At 46.6% G+C, this 22,695-nt stretch overlaps 2 protein-coding genes across 4 annotated transcripts in view; one reads left to right on the top strand and one right to left on the bottom strand.

The window, feature by feature from the left end:
- Window positions 1-228: 228 nt before the first annotated feature.
- Window positions 229-22,695, bottom strand: part of SEC13 (SEC13 homolog, nuclear pore and COPII coat complex component) — a 39,097-nt gene continuing 16,630 nt past the window's right edge. Inside the window, exons 6-9 of one of the 3 annotated variants that reach the window (XM_055558263.1) lie at window positions 12,605-12,738; window positions 12,138-12,261; window positions 10,467-10,613; window positions 229-654 (exon numbers count right to left, since the gene is read on the bottom strand). In XM_055558263.1, the coding sequence (XP_055414238.1) occupies window positions 541-654; window positions 10,467-10,613; window positions 12,138-12,261; window positions 12,605-12,738 (519 nt within the window). In that variant the 3' untranslated portion in view covers window positions 229-540. Of the gene's footprint in view, window positions 655-1,694; window positions 4,083-9,590; window positions 9,935-10,466; window positions 10,614-12,137; window positions 12,262-12,604; window positions 12,739-22,695 lie in introns of those variants that run through there. The other 2 variants (XM_055558262.1, XM_055558264.1) reach the window with 2 other exon arrangements.
- On the top strand, window positions 2,852-3,363 carry LOC129635345 (10 kDa heat shock protein, mitochondrial). Its single transcript, XM_055558266.1, has one exon. It carries the CDS (start codon window positions 2,937-2,939, stop codon window positions 3,243-3,245), a length of 309 nt encoding a protein of 102 aa, XP_055414241.1. The 5' UTR covers window positions 2,852-2,936; the 3' UTR covers window positions 3,246-3,363.

Below are 22,695 nucleotides of genomic sequence, written 5' to 3' on the forward strand. Positions count from 1 at the left end.
GAGAGGGCAGGCTTTATCAGCCCGTCCAGAACACAGGGTGTATACGCAGGGGACACAGCCCAGCCCTGAAGGTCCAGGGCCTGGCGCTCTGAATCGCAGAGCTCTGCAGGTGCCTGACAGCTGCGTGAGGCTCGGCAGGCCCCCAGCCACCTGGCCTTCATCTGTGCTCTTCCAGGACAACTACTGTGAAAAGCTCGGTTTTAGGTGGGTTAGGAAATGCAGGGCGAGTTATAAGCAATACGTGTTTATTTAATTACTCTGGAAACAAACCCCACAAATGACGCCTGAACGTAAAAGGTACGTAAAAATGACCAAAATATCTTAAAATAACAACCTTCGGATCTTTTCGTAGTTTTTCCCTCAGAACAAGTGTGTGTTCAGCTGGACGGTAAGTTACAAACCATATCAGCTCATGTCAAGGCAGATGATGACCCTGTTGTGTCTGTGGCCCCAAGGGGGTGCGCGGGCGCGGGGCGTCTTCCTCGCCGTCTGGGCCGCTGGCCCACGGTCTGCGCGGGCGGAGAAGTGGGCCCCGTGTGCTCACTGCTCGTTCTGCTGGCCCTCCGTGACAGACGTGGACACGGGTCCCTGGCCCTTGTTGACGTCGCTGATGCACACCCACTGCCCGTCGACCGACTCCTTCCACAGGGTCACCTGCAAGCAGAAGGCGGCACCCACTGGAGGCGGCACCCCGCCCTCCTCGCCCGCGTCTCCAGGAGGGGCGCACACCCCACCTCCTCAGAAAGCACCGCTCCCCGTCAAGGGCTAAACTGAGCACTTATGTTCTGGCGGTTTCAGTGGAGGAACCAAGGTAAGTAAAGGAATAAACACACACAGAGGAAGACAGCGGTGGGGAGAGTGATGTCAAGAAGAGGATGATTCCAGCTGCCCTGGCTTCCTCCCCCTCAGATGAAGAACGGAGAACTCTTCATGGACATGACGCGCCTGAACAAATCCTACACTACAGCACTGAGGCTGAAGTGCCCCTCCAGCAAAGACAGACTCCATGACATGGTAAGAGGTGTGGCCAACGTTTAGCCCAGGGCCCCTTTCCAGGGCTGGCAGAGCACCACGCAGAGAGGCTTATCCTGAGGCTCTGAACTGGAGTGAGAAGAGAGCCCTCTGCTTGCAAAGAAGTTATCGCTTTGCAGATCGGCTACTCTGGTTTGGCTCCACAGAGATGAGGCTCTGCTGCTGAGACACTAGCTGGGCAGGGCATGGACCGCCACAGCCAGCACCGGGTCTTGGGGCGGGAGTCTGTTCCTACAGGGAACGTGGACACACGGAAGCTAGAGATGAGGTCACAAATGAGCCATCAGTAGCCTACAGCACTACTTGCCTGATGGCTCAGTGAGTCAAGAGTCTGCCTGCAACGCAGGAGATGCGACTTCCATCCCTGGCTGAGGAAGATCCCCTGGAGAAGCAAATGGCAACCCACTCCAGTATTCTTGCCTGGAAAATGCCATGGTCAGAGGAGGGTGGCAGGCTACAGTCCATGGGTTCGCAAAGAGCTGGACATGACTTAGTAGGTAAGAAACCTTGGAGCTGCTTCCCAGGCCAGGAACCACTTCCGACCACCCAAACTACACTGGCATTCTGCAGGAAAAAAGCGAGTAGCCTCACGTACCAAGAAGTGCACACTCTTGCTCGGAAGCTCACCAAAGGGAGAGCCAAGCATCCTTTGGACCCTGTCCTGCTGCACTGCCAAGATAGGGACGTTGCAGGGTGAGCTGGGGGAAGCAGCAGGGAGGCAGTGCGATCCACATGCTCTCAAACTGTGCCACGAGGAAGTGCTTCAACAGAAAAAAGGTTTAAATAGAAAGCACTATGTTGAAAGGCTCCCAGGTACAGAATCTGAAGTAATGAGTGCTAGAATTGAATCCAAATGTTATCAGATATAGCACAGAAATACATGGTCTAATCCATAATTAAAGGAGAAAAGAAACAGGAAATTCAGGGAGAATCCCTTGAAATTAATAAAAAGGGCAATCGTAACACAATGTGAAAAAAAACAATCTCAAAGAGTATCCTAGGCGGGTAAATCAGGAGGTTGGGATTCACACAGACAAACTTCTAATAATAAAACAGATCATCAAAAAGACCCTATTGTAGCCCAGCAGACCTCTACTGAACACTGTCCCCTCAGCTAACCGTAAAGAGTCAGAGAAAGAACAGGAGTGTGTATGCCAGGTGACCAGCACAGTGTTCTGAAACTGACACGACACTGAGACTGTTGTCTACTGTGCTGCGATGAGCGCTCTGGAACTGGGGCTAATGTCCTTCCCTGGAGCCTGAGCTGGCTGGGAAACCAGGCTGGAGAGTCGAGGGCCACAGGAAGCTGGCAGGGAGGGACCAGCAATGCTGCCCTCTTGGAGCTGGCCTGCCTGGGCCACGCAGAGGATAAAGCACACCCAGTGCACCCGAGAGGTGAGTGCTCTGGGCGGGAGATCTGGACAGACCTGAGTCTCCACGGCCGACTTTCATGGAGGGCCCCCTTCTCCAGCCTCTGTCCAGGGGCTCAGCCCCACATACCTCGAGCAGCAGCTATGCAGCACGGCTCCCCGAGTTTGGAACCTAGTGTGTTGATGGTTGAGGAGGAGGAAGGAAGGGGACAGAAACCCTGGGATGTCTGTGCTGTACCCATCAGTCTCCGAACAACCCAGGAACACGTGGTTCCCAATGGTTTTGGAGGCTGCACCACCCACCAAGGGCAGAAAGAAATGCTGCCACCGTGTGGCCACTTCCCAAATCAACAATATTAAAACCATGGTTTCAGGACACTTCAAGCTCGCCAAGCCTGTGGGGCTGTAAAAGGCACCTGTTTTCAAGAAATAGGGCCCAGTTTTTTCGCGTTCACGTGTCCGGAGGGTCCGACAGCACGTCTCTCCTTTTGCCTGTGGCGTGAGAGCAGAGTACGAACTGCGGCAGCCGGAGTCATGGCAGGACAGGCATTTAGAAAGTTTCTTCCCCTCTTTGACCGAGTATTAGTTGAAAGAAGTGCAGCCGAAACTGTAACCAAAGGAGGGATTATGCTTCCAGAAAAATCACAAGGAAAAGTATTGCAAGCAACGGTGGTAGCTGTTGGATCAGGCTCTAAAGGAAAGGGTGGAGAGATTCAACCAGTTAGTGTGAAAGTTGGAGATAAAGTTCTTCTCCCAGAATATGGAGGCACCAAAGTAGTTCTAGATGACAAGGATTATTTCTTATTTAGAGATGGTGACATTCTTGGGAAATATGTCGACTGAAATAAGTCACTATTGAAATGGCATCACGTGAAGCTGCCCATTCCACTGAAGTTCTGAAATCTTTCATCATGTAAATAATTTCCATGTTTCTCTTTTATAATAAACTAATGATGTCCAAGCTAATGACACATCCAGTGTCTAAAATTTAGTTTCACTGTACTGGTATAAACATTTCCAAATAAAAATATATAAATCAAAAAAAAAAAAAAAAAAAAGAAAAGAAATAGGGCCCAGAATCTCATGGATAAGAACTCAAAACAGAAACCACTTTCCAATAGCAGGTTGCAGAGGTACATTTTCCAAGCACTGCTCTCAACCTTAGCACAGACAGACATGGTTCTCCTGTCAAGAGGATCAACAGGAAACACCACTAGGAATCCCGGCACCTAACACAAGGGCCATCCTTACACAGCATGAAAGAAGCAATCCAGGGCAGAACCTGGAAAGAAAGGAAAACTCTATACACTGTTGAGGGAAATGTAAATTGGTAGACCTTCTAGACAGAACACTACAGAGGTTGGTCGAAAACTCAGAAAGGGAAGTATCACAATTCAGTCAGAGTCCTTCTGGCACAGGGTCTGCAGACGCCTGAATTTCAAAAGATACCTGCACCCCAACTTCCACGAGAACATTATTAACAATGAGAAAAATGACAAACACCAGCGACAGATGAACTGATGAAAGTGTGGTATGGTACTATGGAGTTACTTCTTCAGCCATGGAGATGCAGCCCCGTGGGCGGGCCCGGAGATGATCCCGGGAACCGGTGCAGATGCAGAAGGCAAATATGTCGTGATTTAATAGGTGGAACCTAAACAGTGGTAGAGTGAACTTGGTCTGAGAAGATGAAAAAAACAAAAGGAAGTGTTAGTGCAGGGTATAGTGAGCAGACAAATGAGAGGACAGGATGCACATATGCACACTCCTGTTAAGACAGACAATCTAACAAGAACCTATCACACCGCAGAGAACTCCAGAGAACAGTGTCCTAAGCTACTGAGGTAAAGAGCCTGAGCAACAGCTATGTGCGTATGGATAGGTGATCAGCACCCAGCGTTCTGAAACTCAAACACTGTAAACCAAGAATACTCCCAGATAAAACAAAGAGGAAAAAAGAAAACCTAAGAGACTGCTGGTGCTGTGCTGCAGCGAGGCCTGTGAAACCTGAGAATCACATCCCTGCAGCCTGGAGAGTCTAGGGGCTGAGGTAGCTGGCAGGGAGGGACCATAATCGTCAGACGTGGGTGGCTGATGCAGAGGCTGAAGCACACCCAGTGCTCGCAGAAGACTTCAGTCTCTTGAGCAGACAGGTCTGAAAAGAGGGCTTCCCATCTCCAGCCTTTCTCCAGAGCGAGTCCACGTACACGTGGAGCACCTGCTCCCTGCGTTTTTCTGGGGTTCACCCCTCTTGAGGTGAAGGGTAATGGGGAGGAAGGAAGGAGACAGGAACCCTGAGGTGTTCTGTGCTGTCTCTTCAGTCTCAATGACAACCCAGAACACGTCATTCGCAGCAGTTCTGGAGGCTACATGAACCACAGTAAGGCAGCAAGAAATGCTGCCGCCTGTGGCCACTGCACAAAGCAACATTAAAAAACCCTGGCTTCAGGAGACTTCAAACTCACCAGAACTGTGGGGCTGTAAAGGCATCTGCTTTCAAGAAACAGGGGCCCAGTATCTCATGGATTCTAAGAATTCAAAACAGAAACCACTTTCCTATAGTGGGTTGCAGAGCTACATTCTCCACACACTGCTCTCAACCTTCGCACAGAAAGACATGGTCTTCCTGCCCAATTAGTAGAGAGGACCAACAGGAAACACCACTAGGAATCCTGACAGCGAACACAGGGCCACCCTCACACAGCGTGGAAAAATCCGTCTCGGAGAGAACCTGGAGAGAAGGGAACCCACCTACACTGTGGGGTAAACGGATATGGAGAGTGCTACTAGGCAGAACACTAAGGAGGCTGGTCGAAAATTCAGAAAGGGAGCTATCATAGTTGACTGAGAAAGAGCCCAGCGGGCACATGGCTGCAGACGCCTGAACTTCAAAAAATAAAAACAATAAATACTGACGACAGATGAACTGCTAAAAACCATGGTACAGATACAGTGAAATTAACTCCTCAGCACCAAAGATATGTGGATGGATTCAGAGGTGATCCCACGAACCGACTGATATAGATGCAGACTGACATAGATGCAGACTGACAAATACTTCGTGATTTCAGTAACAGGTGGAATCTAAACACCGTTAGATGTGAACTTATCTTAAAAAGAGGCTCAGTGAAGAAGAAGGGGGAAAAAAAAGGAACCGTTCGTGCAGCGTTAGGGGGCAGATAAGAGAAGGTTGGGATTCAGTCACATTAACTCCTGTTAATAAAACAGACAATCAACAAGAACCTACTGCAGCAAAGAGAGAATTCCAGTGGACGCTGTATCCTAAGCTATCCAAGAATCCAAGAAAGAACGGGTGTGTGCCTATGTACAGGTGGCCAGCACCCAGCATTCTGAAACTGACACGACACTGTAGATCAACAATACTCCCAGAAAATAAAGAGGAAAAAGGAAAACCTGAGAGGCTGTTGTCTGCTGCGCTGTGCTGCGATGAGGGCTCTGGAACTGGGGCTAATGTCCATCCCTGGAGCCTGAGCTGGCCGGGAAACAAGGCTGGAGAGTGCAGGGGTGGAGAAGCTGGCAGGGAGGGACCAGCAACGATGCCCTCCCGGACCTGGAGTTCCTGGTGCCTCTGGAAGGCACCAAGTCACCAGGCTTGGTGGGTGATGAGGAGGATACACACGCCCAGTGCACCCGAGAGGGAGAGGCTTGAAAAGAGCACGAATCCACAGGCCCGGCTTCTGTGGAGGGCGCCCCCACCTACACCGGGCAGCACCTGTGCACCGCGGCTTCCGGGCTTGAGTCTATTCGTGTGGAGGGTAAGGAAGGAGACAGGAAGCCTGGGGTGTTGGTTCTGCACCCTCCAGTCTCAGTGAGAACCCAGGAACCCGCTGTTCCCTACGGTGTGGAGGCTGCATTAACCACAGTCAGGCAGAAGAAATGCTGCCGCCTGTGGCCATTGCCCAAAACAGCACTAAAACCGCCGCTTCAGGGCACTCAGACTCGCCAGGCCTGTTGGGTTGTAAAAGGCACCCGCCTTTAAGAAACATGCTCTGGCATCTCATGGATAATAATCTGAAACAGAGGCCGCTTTCCCGAAGCAAGCTGCAGAGATACATTTTCCTCACACGGCTTTCAACATTAGTAGCTCAACACATACTCTAAATCCGCAATTAGTAGAAAGAACCAACAGGAAACTCCAAGTGACACCAAACAGAAGGGCCATCCTCACACAGCGTGAAAGACTCAGTCCCAGCGGGAGCCTGGAAAGAAGGAGCCTCCTAGTCTGTTGGTGGAAGTGTAACCTGGTAGACCTACTATGCAGAACACGATGGAGGTTGGTGAAAAACTGAGAAGGTAGCACAGTCAAGTGAGAAAGAGCCCTTCGCGCACAGGGCCTGTAGACAACCGAACTCAGAAGATAACTGTACCCCCAACTCCTCCGCATCATTTATAAACAGAAAAATGATAAATACCACAGACATGAACTGGTAAAAATCGTGGTACAGATATAATGAAATTACTTCCTCATCCATGGAAACAAAGGAAAAATGTTCATTGCAGCTATGTGGATGGATCCAGAGGATCCCACAAACCATCTAATACAGATACAGACCGACAAGTATTTCGTGATTTTCATAACATGTGTGATCTAAATAGTGTGAAATGTGAACTTCAAAGAGAAGCAGCCTCAGTGAGGGAGAAAGAAAACAAAAGGAAGTGTGGTACAGTACAGTGGGCGGGTACATGAGAAAGGTGAGATTCACATACATAAACTATTAGTAAAAGAGAGAATCAACAAGAGCCCGCCGTAAGCAGTGAGAGAACGCCAGTGGACAGGTGTCCCAAGCTGTCCCGCTGAAGACCCTGAGAAACCACAGGTTGTGCGTGTGTACAGGTGACCAGCACCCAGTATTCTGAAGCTGACACGACACCGTACACCAAGAATACTTCCAGATAAAGAGGGAAAAAGGGAAACCTAAAAGAGTATTATCTAGTGTGTTGCGATGAGGCCTCTGAAACGGGGGCTAATGTCCATTTCTAAAGCCCAAGCTGGCTGGGAAACAAGGCTGGAGTGTCCAGGGGCTTAAGGAGCTGGGAGGGAGGGACCAGCAATGGCCCACTCTTGGACCTGAGTGCCTGTTCCCTCCGGAAGGCAGCACAATCATCAGACACGGGTGGGTCACGCAGAGGCTAAAGCACACCGTTCACCCAAGAGGTGAGTCCTCTGGGCCGGACAGGTATGGAAAGAGCCCGAGTCTCCACAGACGGCTTCCGCGGAGGGCTCCCCTTCTCTTGCCTCGGTCCAGGGGCCCAACCCCACGTACGTCGGGCACCAGGACTGTGGTTTTCCGGGTCGGCACCTCTTGGAGTGAGGGGTAAGGGGGGGTAAGGGGGAGGAAGGGAGGAGACAGGAACCCTGGGGTGTCTGTGCTGCACCCGTCAGTCTCCTGACAGCCCAGGAACATGTCGTCCCCCAGGGTTCTGGAGGCTGGAGTGACTACAGCCAGGCAAGGAAACGCTGCCACTTTGTGGCCACATCCCCAAATGATTCATTAAAACCGTGGTTTCAGGGCAGTTCAAATTGACCAGGCCCTTGGAGCTGTAAAAGACAGTTGCTTTCAAGAAATATTGCCCCAGTATCTCATGGATAAAGAATTCCTAACGACCCATTTTCCAGAAGTGGGTTGCAGAGAAAGATTTTCCTTCACTGCGGTAAACCCTAGTACAGAAAGACATGGTCTGCATTCCCAACTGGCAGAAAGACGTCACCCCGAACACCAACCTGGAATCCCGTTACACCCACAGGAGGACAATCCTTACAGTGTGAAAGGCAACCCCAGAGAGCACCTGGGCGGAAGGGAACCTGCCTACTCTGTCCGGGGGAACGGAACTGGCAGACCTACTCGGCAGAGCACTATGGAGGCTGGTCAAACATTCAGAAAGAGACCTACTACAGTCAACTCAGAAAGAGACCTGCTGCCACAGGGCCTGTAGACACCAAATATGGACGATTTCCTGCACTGCAGTGCTCACTGCACCATTCTTTACAAACAGAAAAGTGACAAATACTGATGACAGATGAACCAGTAAAAAATAAATGTAGTGCAGACATACACTGGAGTAATGACTCATCTACAGGAACAAAGGAGTAATGCCAGTTGCAACAATGTGGATAAACCCAGAGATGATCCCACGAATGATCTAATTCAGACAGAGACACACAGATATTTACGATTTCAATAATAGGTGGAATCTGAACACTGTTACAGGTGAACTTGAAACAGCATGTCAGTGAAGAAGAAAGAAAAACAAGGAGGTGTTAGTGCAGGGTATGGTGGGCAGATAAATGAGAGGGCTGGGATTCACATATATAAACCCCCATCACTAAGAGAGATAATCAGCAAGACTCTACTGCAGCGCAGAGAACCCCAGTGAACCTGCGTCCTAAGCTATCCAGGTCAAGAATTCAAGAGGAGGGATGTGCATAAGCATAGGTGACCAGCACCCAACATTCTGAAACTGACACGACACTGTAAATCAACAAAACGTCCAGAGAAAATAGAGGAGAAAAGAAAAACCTCAGACAGTATTATCTACTGTGTTGCAATGAGGCCTCTGAAGCCTGGGGTAAAGTCCATCCCTGGAGCCCCAGCTGGCTGGGAACCAAGGCTGGGGCGGCGGGGGCCGAGGCAGCTGGGAGGGAGGGGCCGGCAACGGTGCCCTCTTGCACCTGAGTGTCTGGTCCCTCAGGAAGGCACCGCATCACCAGATGTGCATGGGACATGCAGAGCGTTAAGCGCACCGAGTGCGCCCAGAAGAGGTGAGTCCTCTGGGCGGGAAGAGGTCTTGGTGGAGGGCTTGCCATCTCTAGCGTCTGTCCAGAGACTCAACCCCACCCACGTCTGTCAGCCACCTGCGTGCTGGGGTTCGGCAGGGGTTGGTGTTTTGGGTGAAGGGTGAGGAGGAGGAAGAAAGGAGGAGGAAGCCCTTCAGTGTGTGTGCTGGCGCATACTGTCCCCTTGACAGCCCGGGAACACGGCTTTTCCTGAGCTGCTGGAAGCTGCAGTAACCGCAGTTGGTCAGGAAGGGAGGTTGCTTGTTATCATTTTCTATAACAAGAACTTTAAATCCACTGCTTAAGGAAGGGTCATATTCCAAAGACGTGTTTGCTTCTAAATGATACCTGCTGTCAATTGACGACTTTGGGTAGGTAATGTAATAACCATGAAAACAGGGCCCACTTTTAATAAGGTAGTTTCAAAAGGTACATTTTACTCACACTGTGAAAAAAAGAAAGATGTTCAACCTAGTATCAGAAATTTAAATCAAGGTGTGGAAATAACAAATACAGGAAGTGTTCAGAGAACACGGAACCCTCGTAAGACGCTGCCGGCAGTGCAGCGGTGACGGCCTCTACACAGAACAGAACGTGGCTCCTCCAAGTCAAGACAGATCCGTTACTGGGCCATTCCAGGCTCTGGCGAATAGGCACGCGCATGACTACGGCCTCATCTGTGCAACAGCCTCCCAGAGACAGAGAATACACTTCTGGTTGCCAAGAGGGACGGGGTCTACAGGAGGGATGGATTGGGGATTTAGCATTAGCAGACGGAAGCTATTATACACAGAATGGATTAACAACAAGGTCCTACCACACAACAGAGGGAACTACATTCAGTATTTTGTAACAAACCACCATGGAAAGGAACATGAAAGAAATATGTGTAACTGAATGACTCTGCTGTGCAGCAGAGATTAACATTGCAAATCAGCTATATGCCCCAATTCACAACAGCAACAACACAGACACCATGCTAAGTGAAACAAGCCACTCACAACATCAAATCCTTTATAACTCCACTTCTAGGAGGTGCCTAAATGCTCCATTCATAGAGACAGAGAGCAAAATGAGGGCTGCTAGGTGCTGGTTGGAGAGGTGGGAGGGTCTGAATACCACAGAGGATGAGACGGTTGGATGGCATCACCGACTCGATGGACTTGAGTTTGAGTGTGCTCCGGGAGTCAGTGAGGGACAGGGAGGCCTGGCATGCTGCAGTCCACGGGGTCACAAGGAGTTGGACGCAACTGAGTGACTGAACTGACCTTATTGTCTCCACCGGAGACCGCCAGGATGTTGGCTGTGATGGACCAGCTGACATGCCACACAACGTCGTTGAACTTGTGCAGCAGTTTGGGAGACCACGTGTTGCCCGAGGCATCGTCACAGGTCCAGATGAACACTCGACCATCCTGGGAAAAGAAGGCTCGAGTCAGGAAATGGGGGCAGCAATCCTCCCAGGTGACATCTTCTCTATCTGGATCTGTACTGGACCTTTTCAGGAATAGGGGGAGGGAATCAGGGCAAACCACAGCCAAAGACCTCCTGGCTGTTTCCAGCTTTGACAACCGATTTCCAGCCCAGCACCCTTGCCTGTATCCCTTCAGCCCAGGAACACGCTTCAGGCTGGGCAGGAGTCTCCCAGGTCCCTTTCCTCATACCAGTTTCAGGGATGGACTTTGTCAACATTGCTGTTTCTCAAATTTTCCCTGGGACATTCCCACATGTGCCAAGTCGCCTCCTGGTTTTGGTTTCCAGTAGCCCTGTACTTTCTCAATGGAATGGGTATAGGTGTTTAAAAAGCCAAGCTCAGAGAATAAAAAGCGACCAAAAAACCACAGAAAAATACACACACACAACAAACCAAAACAAAATCATCTTTTACATCATTTGAACCTCCTATACCTGGTCCTCTCACATTTAGGACCAAGTAGAACAGGCTTGGAGGAGGGCAAAGCAAACCCACTGCAGTCTTCTTGCCCGGAGAATTCCATGGACAGAGGAGCCTGGCACATTGTAGTCCACAGGGTCACACCAGAGGACACAACTGAAGCGACTTAGAACACGTGCACGCACAAGAAACAGGCTCAAGTGATGTAAAAGGCCTGGCTTAACTCGCATCTTTGGTCAAAGTGTTAGTCACTTCAGTCCTGACTGCGACTCCACGGACTGCAACCCGCCAGGCTCCTCTGTCCATGGGATTCTCCAGGTAAAAAGACTGGAGTGGGTTGCCATGCCATTTTCCAAGGCATCTTCCTGACCCAGGGATCAAACTCAGGGTCTCTCGTATTGCAGGCTGATTCTTTACCATCTGAGCCACCAGGGAAGCCCCCTCATCTTGGATGAGTAAAGTGAAAGTCGCTCAGTTGTGTTTAACTTTTTTGCGACCCTACGGACTCTACAGTCCATGGAATTCTCCAGGCCAGAATACTGGAGTGGGTAGCCTTTCCCTTCTCCAGGGGATCTTCCCAACCCAGGGATCAAACCCAGGTCTCCCGCATTGCAGGTGGATTCTTTACCAGCTGAGCTATCAAGGAAGCCTCATCTTGGGTGGTTGCATATAATTAAAGGCTTGTCCTGGGTCTTTTCTGTCTGAGAAGCGTGAGCAGGGAAGGTCTTAGGATTTCCCACTGATCCTAGTCCTTGCTTGGGAACACTCTTAATGCCCAGGTAGCTCCAATCCCTTTCCATAAAAGGGTCAGGAGGGGAACTAGTCCTGAGTTTGGTCTTGCTCTTGGCTCAGTGGAAGAAAGCCACTGTGGCTTCTGGTCAAGACCTCACTGAGAGGTGAGCGGGCTCCAGAAGCGCTCTTCTATGCAGTGGTCCACAGGTGCCAGCCTCCTGCCCTTCCAAGGACTTTCCCCAGGGGACTGTAAGGGCCGATGGGACTTCCTGAGATTAACTAACGTGGGACGCCTGCATGGGTCTGAGCTGACCTGAGAGCAGCTGGCGATGGTGCTGGTAGGCAGGCCGATGGAGGGGGCCCAGGCCACATCTCGAACCCAGTCACTGTGGGCTTCCAGCTTCTGCTCTTCCTTCCACTGGCCGTCCTCCTCCTCCCTAGCAGGGGAGACGGGAGGAGAATCCAGCAGGCAGAGTCCAGGCACCATTCCCTCACCTCCCTTCCTCCCCCGCCCCAAAGGCTCCACAGGGGTGGAGAAGCTACTCCGCCTTTCTGATAGCATTTGTTGAGCCAGATAACAGCAGTTAGGAAGAGTCAAAGAGTCTGAGGAAAGGGCAAGATTTTGACTTTTTTTTAAAATAAAGGATGTCCTCTGACAGACTGAAGACAGTATTCAATGGGCAGAAGGGGAAAAGGTGCTTCTGTTTCTGGTGAACTGAGGCTGAGTCACGGTAGACAGGGTGGAAGATTCCCCTTAAGAAGGTCACCAACTCCACTTACTTCCACAGTTTGATGAGGTTGTCACAGCCGCCTGATGCAAACTTCTTGATGTAGTTGGGCTTCTGCCCGGATGGCTGGTCTATGAGGCTTCCGGGCACGACAGCAGGGGCCCAGCTGACAGCATTGCAGCCGATCTGCAGGGAGAGGGACTCATGCTGACTCTGCCCCTTGGGCCAGCGACAGGACACTGCTTCTGCAGACCCAAGGCTGGTGATCATCTCCTCTCCAATTCTCAGGACTGGCTTATGCAGGACAGCTCTTCTAATGAACTAAGGATGAGCCACCCAGAATTCTGCTTCAAGGATTCCTTACAGTGCACGTCTTTCTCAGCAACGTGCATTTAAAGTAGGAAGCAGGGACTCTCAGGAATTTAAAAGGCAGAACATATTCCAAATATACGAAGGGAGGGCACAGATCTCAGAAAACCACACAAAGTAAATACGTGGATTCATCAATCACTCTGAAGTACTCCTGCAGTCACTCCCAGCTCAAAAAATAAAATGACCATTTACCCAAGAAGCCCTGTCGTTCGTGTCCTACTTGAATCTCAGCTCCTCTTCCCCATAAGTAAACATTATTCTGATTTCTATTTATTTTAGCACATTTGTCACCCAAACGCGCATTCCGAGGCACCAGTGTAGTTGTGCCATTAAAAATGTGTATTTGAATTGCAGTATCTCTTTTTTATTGAAATGTAGTTGATTTGCAAGGCTTGTGTTAGTTTCAGGTGTAGCAAAGGGATAGTTACATGTATGTTTTTTCAGATTTTTGTCCTTTTTTTTTTTATTTTTTCCATTTTAAGTTATTAATATTACAAGATACTGAATAGAGTTCCCTGTGCTATACAATAATTCCTTGTTGGCTATTATTTTTATATAGCAGTGTGTACATGTTAATCACAAATTCCTAATCTATCCTTGCCCTTTTTCCCTTTGGTAACCATAAGTTTGTTTTCCTTTTTTTGGGTCACGCTGTGCCGCATACGGGATCTTAGTTCCCCAATCAGGGATCACACCCACGCCCCCTGCACTGGGAGCACAGTCTTAACCAATGGGCCACCAGGGAAGTCCTGTAAGTCTGCTTTCTATGTCTGTGAGGCTGTGTTTTACATCAATCTTTAAGATTCCACATATAAGAGATATCATATGGTGTTTGTCTTTCTCTGACTTTATTTTTATAATAATCTCTAGGTCCATCCATGCTGCCGCAGATGGCATAATTTCGTTCTTCGTATGGCTGAGTAATATCCCATTGTATGTGTGTATATGTGCGTGCCGCATCATCTTTCTCCATTCCTCTCTTTACGGACGTTGACGCTGTTTCCACGTCTCAGCTAATATAGTGCTGCTAGGAGCAATGAGGTGCGTATCTTTTCAGAGGAGAGTTCTCACTTTTTCTGGATACATGCCCAAGAATGGGACATACATCCCATATACGTGTCCCACATATATCCCCCACACGGTAGCTCTAGTCTTAGTTTTAAAGGAGTCTCCACACTGTTTTCCATATTGGCTGCATCAATTTGTATTCCCACCAACAGTGCAGGATGCTTCTCTCCTTTTCTCCACAGCCTCCCTAGCATTTATTTTTTTGTAGACTTTTTGATGATGGTTATTCTGACCAGTGTGAGTAAAAACATTTTTTTGATGTTTCTTGCATCTCTCATTTATGGATTCTCCCTATGATCTTACTGATCAGATTCAGGTTTGTTTCCTTTTGCCAGGACTACAGAGTACGGTGTACTCCTTCAGCAGGAGGCACACGACCTCAGACTGTCTCTCTCTCTGTTTTATTACCACGTCAATAATTTATGCCTCTTTTAACTCACTGGGCATTCCAAAATGGCAATACTGTCATTCTATCCTTTGTCATTTATTACATGGAATACTCCACACAGGGGCTATTTCATTCATTAATATTTGCTCCCCCACAGGGGTACAGATCAGGTAGGAAAGGCAGCATAAACACTTAATCCCTTCTTAACCAGTTTCTTGTTATTCTTCAAAGATGACTGATTCTTTTTTATTAAGTAACTATCAGGATGAAGGCATGGATTTAAGCGTATTTGATGGCTTTTGGTTCATTGCAATCATTCTCACTTTTTACACTCAAACTGCCCATCTTCGGCACTTTGAGCCTGTTCAAGGTGGCTCCTTTGACATAACCTTAGTATGTCTAAGTATGTCACTGATTTCTTTTCTATCTGGCATAACAAGATGTTTGTTCCTTTCCTGCCTCAAAACCTGGGATTGGCCATTTCCAGAAGAGCTCTGGATTCTTTCAGTGAGAAACTAATTCAAGTGTACTTCTGGTGCTAAGGATGTTCACTGACAGATGATTATTCATTTTATTTCATTTGACACACAGCAGGATGGTCTCAGAATAATAATGCCATCAATATGATAACTAGTAGTATTTGTATCAGTCCATGGGGTCGCCAAGAGTCAGACATGACTCAGCAACGTAACAACTCCATTCTCCCACTGTTTTGTTTTTTGGTGAGGGGGTGTTTTTGTGTGGATGGTACCAACATGAAGAAGTCTAGATCTCCAGTTGCTTGTGCTGCACACCATTTTTAAATAGTTATACTCTATCTATCTTAGCCGAGCACATGACCAGGACTCATTCAGTTTAATACTGAATGGTCTTCACAACTAACTGTATATTTATATGGATGTCTTTCTAGCCATTTTTGTTGTCTAAAACTTATTCTCTAGTAGATACCTCAGGAAGGGCTTATGGAAACAAGTCCCTGAGTTTTTGCATACTGATAACAGTTTGCATTCCTTACACTCCAACCTGTAAAGACAGCTTTGAGATGTAACTGCTGTTAACAGCACATAAACTGCACAAGCTGATTAACTTTGACATCAGCATATCCTGGAAAGCCACCACGACAATCAAGATAGCAAATGAATTCAAAGTGCTGAAAGAAAAAACCCTTCCAACCAAGAATACTCTACCTTGCAAAGCTACTGTTCAGAAGTAAAGGAAAGACGGTTTTCCACACAAGCAAAAGTGAAAGGATTTCATCACCACTAAACCGGCCTTACAAGAAAAGTTAAAGGGACTTTTTTAAGCTGAAAAGAAAGGGTGCTAATTAGTAACAAGAAAACATATAAAAGTATAAGTCTTCCATGTTTTATGCTCATAATATAAAAATATATTAAAGGTAGTGGATTAATTGCTTATGATGCTATTATGAAGGTTAAAAAAGTAATAAAAATCTGTGACTACAGTAATTAGTTAAAAGGATACACAAAATAAAAAGATGTAAAATGTGACATCAAACAAAAAGTGGGTGGGGGAGGGTAAAAATATAGAGCTTTAGAATGGGAACAAATTTAAGTTATCAACTTAAAATAGGCTGTTATTAATATGAACTGTTCTATGTAAACTCCATAGTAATGACAAAGCAAAAATCTATAGAGCAGATACACAAGAGATAATGACAAAGGAACCTGAACATGAGAGTGACGGTGTCAGTCACTCAGTCGTGTCTGACTCCTTGTGACCCCGTGGACTGCAGCCCACCAGGCTGCTCTGTTCACGGAATTCTCCAGGCAAGAAAACTAGAGTGGGTAGCCATTCCCTTCTCCAGGGGATCTTCCTGATCCGGATCAAACCTGCGTCTCCTGCACTGCAGGTGGATTCTTTACTGTCTGAGTCACCATGGAAGCCCAAGGATAAAGGTCATCAAACTACAAAGTAAGAGAGTTAAAGAAGTAGAAAAGCCACAAAAAAACAGTAACACAGCATGAAGTACCTACCTATCAATAATTACTTGGACTAAATTCTCCAACTAGACATGGAAGGATGGCTGACAGGAGAAAAAAACAAGATCATCTGTATGCTGCCTGTAAGAGACTCACTCCAGACTGAAGGACACACACAGCACGAAAAAGAAGGGATGGAAAAAGATGTTCCACGCGAATGGAAACCAAGAGAGCTGACTTTAATACAGAGGCCGCACTAAAAGACAAAGAAGGGCGTTAGATATGACAAAGGAGACAATCCAAAAAGAGGATGTAACATTTGTAAACATTTACGCACTCAACATAGGAGAACCAAAATATATAAAGCAAATATTAACAGACTTGCAGGGAGATATAGGCAGCAATACAGTAACAGCAGGGTTATGTCAATGGCAGATCATCCAGACAGAAAATGGCCTTACGGGACACATCAGACCAGAGGAACTTTACAGAGATATAGAGAATGTTCCACCCAAAGCAGCAGAATACAGGCGTGTCTCACTTTATTGTATCTTGTTTGAAGTTGAGTTCTTTACAAACTGAAGGCTGTGGAAACCCTAAGTCGAGCAATTCAATTGGCACCATTTTCCCAATAGCATTTACTCACTTCCCATCTATGTGTCACACTTTGGTAACTTTGCAATATTTCAAACTTTTTCATTATTACATTGGTCTTGGTGATCTGTGCAGAGTGATCTTTGATGTTACTAATGCTAATGTTATTTATGACTTGCTAAAGGCTCATATGATGGTTAGCTTTTTTAGCAGTAAAGTGTTTTTTAAAGTATGTACATTGTTTTAGACATAATGCTATTATTGCATACTTCGGAGAAGGCGATGGCACCCCAGTCTAGTACTCTTGCCTGGAAAATCCCATGGACGGAGGAGCCTGGTGGGCTGCAGTCCAGGGGGGTCCCTAAGAGTCGGACATGACTGAGCGACTTCACTTTCACTTTTCACTTTCATGCACTGGAGAAGGAAATGGCAACCCACTCCAGTGTTCTTGCCTGGAGAATCCCAGGGATGGGGGAGCCTGGTGGGCTGCCGTCTATGGGGTCACACAGAGTCAGACACGACTGAAGTGACTTAGCAGTAGCAGCAGACTAGTATAGTTTACATATAACTTTTATGTGCACTGGGAATCCAAAAATTCAGGCGACTCCTTTTATTGTGTTATTTGCTTTATTATGGTGGTCTGGAACCAAACCCACACTATCTCTGTGGTACAGTCTTCTCAAACGCACATGAAACATTATCCAGGACAGATCTTATGTTAGGCCACAAAAAAGTCTTCAAAAATTTTAGATGACTGAGTTACTGGTTCCAAATAGGAAAAGGAGTACGTCAAGGCTGTATATTGTCACCCTGTTTATTTAACTTCTATGCAGAGTACATCATGAGAAACACTGGGCTGGAAGAAAGACAAGCTGGAATCAAGATTGCCAGGAGAAATATCAATAACCTCAGATATGCAGATGACACCACCCTTATGGCAGAAAGTGCAGAGGAACTAAAAAGCCTCTTGATGAAAGTGAAAGTGGAGAGTGAAAAAGTTGGCTTAAGGCTCAACATTCAGAAAACGAAGATCATGGCATCCGGTTCCATCATTTCATGGGAAATAGATGTGGAACAGTGGAAACAGTGTCAGACTTTATTTTTCTGGGCTCCAAAATCACTGCAGATGGTGACTGCAGCCATGAAATTAAAAGACGCTTACTCCTTGGAAGGAAAGTTATGACCAACCTAGATGGCATATTCAAAAGCAGAGACGTTACTTTGCCAACAAAGGTCCGTCTAAGTCAAGGCTATGGTTTTTCCTGTGGTCATGTATGGATGTGAAAGTTGGACTGTGAAGAAGGCTGAGTGCCGAAGAATTGATGCTTTTGAACTGTGGTGTTGGAGAAGACTCTTGAGAGTCCCTTGGACTGCAAGGAGATCCAACCAGTCCATTCTGAAGGAGATCAGCCCTGGGATTTCTTTGGAAGGAATGATGCTAAAGCTGAAACTCCAGTACTTTGGCCACCTCACACGAAGAGTTGACTCATTGGAAAAGATTGTGATGCTGGGAGGGATTGGGGGCAGGAGGAGAAGGGGACGACAGAGGATGAGATGGCTGGATGGCATCACTGACTCGATGGACGTGAATCTGAGTGAACTCCGGGAGTTGGTGATGGACAGGGAGGCCTGGCGTGCTGCGATTCATGGAGTCGCAGAGAGTCGGACATGACTGAGCGACTGATCTGATCTGAAGTCCAGGAGTCTCTGGCGGAGGCGTCGGTTGACAGTGGCCTGCCGCGGGGCCAGGGGCACTGAATACAACTGTGCGGGCATTAAGTCCTTTTGAAGGAGGTTGCCATTATCACCACTGTTTGCCACCATAGTTTGGCCTCAGTCCAAACAACAGGGAGGAACACAGCCCCGCCCATCAACAGAAAACTGGATTAAAGATCTACTGACACAGGAGGGCCGACAGGAGCTACTCCATGTTCAAGGTCAGGAGGGGCGGCCGTGAGGAGATACCCCACGTCCAGGGTAAGAGAAACCCAAGTAAGACGGTAGGTGTTGCGAGAGGGCATAAGAGCGCAGACACACTGAAACCATACTCACAGAAAACTAGCCAATCTGATCACACGGACCACAGCCTTGTCTAACTCAATGAAACTAAGCCATGCCCATGGGGCCACCCAAGACGGGAGGGTCATGGTGGAGAGGTCTGACAGAACACGGTCCACTGGAGAAGGGAATGGCAAACTACTTCAGTATTCTTGCCTCGAGAACCCCATGAACAGTATGAAAAGGCAAAATGATAGGATAGTGAAAGAGGAACTCCCCAGGTCAGTAGGTGCCCAATATGCTACTGGAGGTCAGTGGAGAAATATCTCCAAAAAGAACGAAGGGATGGAGCCAAAGCAAAAATAATACCCAGTTGTGGATGTGACTGGTGATAGAAGCAAGGTCCGATGCTGTAAAGAGCAATATTGCATAGGAACCTGGAATGTCAGGTCCATGAATCAAGGCAAATTGGAAGTGGTCAAACAGGAGATGGCAAGAGTGAACGTCGACATTCTAGGAATCAGTGAACTAAAATGGACTGGAATGGGTTAATTTAACTCAGATGACCATTGTATCTACTACTGTGGGCAGGAATCCCTTAGAAAAAATGGAGTAGCCATCATGGTCAACAAAAGAGTCTGAAATGCAGTACTTGGATGCAATCTCAAAAAAGACAGAATGATCTCTGTTTGTTTCCAAGGCAAAATCATTTAATATCACGGTAATCCAAGCCTATGTCCCAACCAGTAACGCTGAAGAAGCTGAAGTTGAACGGTTCTATGAAGACCTACAAGACCTTTTAGAACTAACACCCAAAAAAGATGTCCTTTTCATTATAGGGGACTGGAATGCAAAAGCAGGAAGTCAAGAAACACCTGGGGTAACAGGCAAATTTGGCCTTGGAGTACGGAATGAAGCAGGGCAAAGGCTAATAGAGTTTTGCCAAGAGAACGCACTGGTCATAGCAAACACCCTCTTCCAACAACACAAGAGAAGACTCTACACATGGACATCACCAGATGGTCAACACCAAAATCAGATTGATTATATTCTTTGCAGCCAAAGATGGAGAAGCTCTATACAGTCAGCAAAAACAAGACAGGGAGCTGACTGTGGTTCAGATCATGAACTCCTTATTGCCAAATTCAGACTTAAATTGAAGAAAGTAGGGAAAACCACTAGACCATTCAGGTATGACCTAAATCAAATCCCTTATGATTATACAGTGGAAATGAGAAATAGATTTAAGGGACTAGATTTGATAGACAGAGTGCTGATGAACTATGGATGGAGGTTCGTGACATTATACAGTAGACAGGGATCAAGACCATCCCGAAGAAAAAGAAATACAAAAAAGCAAAATGGCTGTCTGAGGAGGCCTTACAAACAGCTGTGAAAAGACGAGAAGCGAAAAGCAAAGGAGAAAAGGAAGATATAAGCATCTGAATGCAGAGTTCCAAAGAATAGCAAGAAGAGATAAGAAAGCCTTCCTCAGCGATCAATGCAAAGAAATAGAGGAAAACAACAGAATGGGAAAGACTAGAAATCTCTTCAAGAAAATTAGAGATACCAAGGGAACATTTCATGCAAAGATGGGCTCGATAAAGGACAGAAATGGTATGGACCTAACAGAAGCAGAAGATATTAAGAAGAGGTGGCAAGAATACACAGAAGAACTGTACCAAAAAGATCTTCACAACCCAGATAATCACGATGGTGTGATCACTCACCTAGAGCCAGACATCCTGGAATGTGAAGTCAAGTGGGCCTTAGAAAGCATCACTACGAACAAAGCTAGTGGAGGTGATGGAATTCCAGTTGAGCTATTCCAAATCCTGAAAGATGATGCTGTGAAAGTGCTGCACTCAATATGCCAGCAAATTTGGAAAACTCAGCAGTGGCCACAGGACTGGAAAAGGTCAATGTTCATTCCAATCCCAAAGAAAGGTAATGCCAAAGAATGCTCAAACTCATCTCACACGCTAGTAAAATAATGTTCAAAATCCTCCAAGCCAGGCTTCAACAGTACATGAAATGAGAACTTCCAGATGTCCAAGCTCAATTTACAAAAGGCAGAGGAACCAGAGATCAAGTTGCCAACATCTGTTGGATCACAGAAAAAGCAAGAGAATTCCAGAAAAACCTCTGCTTTATTGACTACGCCAAAGCCTTTGGCGTTGGAAGCCAGTTTGGATCACAACAAACTGGTAAATTCTTCAAGAGATGGGAATACCAGACCACCTTACCTGCCTCCTAAGAAATCTGTATGCAGGTCAAGAAGCAACAGTTAGAACCGGACATGGAACAATGGACTGTTCCAAATTGGGAAAGGAGGACATCAAGGCTGTATATTGTAACCCTGCTTATTTAACTTATATGCAGAGTACATCATGCAAAATGCTGGGCTCGATGAAGTACAAGCTGGAATCAAGTTTGCCAGGAGAAATATCAATAACCTCATATATGCCGATGACACCACCTTTATGGCAGAAAGCAAAGAGGAACTAAAGAGCCTCTTGATAAAAGTGTAAGAGGAGAGTGAAAAAGCTGGCTTAAAACTCAAAATTCAAAAAATGAAGATCATGGCATCCTGTTCCATCACTTCACGGCAAACTGATGGGGAAACAATGGAAACAGTGACAGACTGTCTTTTCTTGGGCTCCAAAATCACTGCAGATGGTAACCGCAAGCATGAGATTAAAAGACATTTGCTCCTTGGAAGAAAGGCTAGGACAAATTCAGACAGAACATTAAGAAGCAGAGACATTACTTTGTTGACAAAGGTCCATCTAGTCAAAACTATGGTTTTTTCCAACAGTCATGTATGGATGTGAGAGTTGGACGATAAAGAAAACTGAGCACTGAAAAATTGATGCTTTTGAACTGTGGTGTTGGAGAAGACTCTTGAGAGTCCCTTGGACTGCAAGGAGATCAAATCAGTCAATCCTAAAGGAGATCAGTCCTGACTATTCATTGGAAGAACTGATGCTGGAGTTCCAATGCTTTGGCCACCTGATGCGAAGAACTGATTCATTGGAAAGGACCCTGATGCTGGGAAAGATTGAAGGCGGGAGGAGAAGGGGACGAAAGAGGATGATATGGTCGGATGGCATCACCGAATGGACATGAGTTTGAGCAAGCTCCCGGAGCTGGTGAAGGGCAGGGAAGCCTGGCATGCTGCAGTCATGGGGTCACAAAGAGCCAGACACTACTGAGCGACTGAACTGAAGTCCTATTAAGCATCTTTTCTGACTACAATGATATGAAACTAGAAATAACAAGGAGAAAACTGGAAAATCCACAAATATGTAAAGAATAAACAACATGCTACTGAACAGCCAATGGATGAACAAAGATATTAAAAGAGTAATAACAAAAACACCATCAGACAAATGAAAGCCGAAATACAACACACCAAACTTTGTGGAATGCATTAAAAGCAGTTTTAAGAGGGATGGTCACAGCAATAAATACCTAAAGGAAAAAAAAAAAAAAAATCTCAAAAAACCCCAAACTTTATACCTCAAGATACCAGTAAAAGAACAACAAATGAAGACCAAAGTTAGTGGAAGGAAGGAAGGAAGTAACAAGAATCAGAGTAGAAATAAATGAAGTAGAGACTAAAAAGACAACAAAAAGATAAATGAAACTAAGAAGTGGCTCTTTGAAACTATAAATAAAAGACAAACCTTTAGTTATACTCACCAATAAAAAAAAGAGGGCTCAAATTTCATTTGATAAATGAAAGAGGGGTAACTGACACCACAGAAGTACAAAAGCTCA

Source organism: Bubalus kerabau, chromosome 20 (assembly GCF_029407905.1).
Source record: "Bubalus kerabau isolate K-KA32 ecotype Philippines breed swamp buffalo chromosome 20, PCC_UOA_SB_1v2, whole genome shotgun sequence".
NCBI lineage: Eukaryota > Metazoa > Chordata > Mammalia > Artiodactyla > Bovidae > Bubalus > Bubalus kerabau.

Bases quoted from the DNA above. Each gene is read 5' to 3' on its own strand.
- LOC129635345 (XM_055558266.1), top strand. From the start codon at position 2,937: ATGGCAGGACAGGCATTTAGAAAGTTTCTTCCCCTCTTTGACCGAGTA.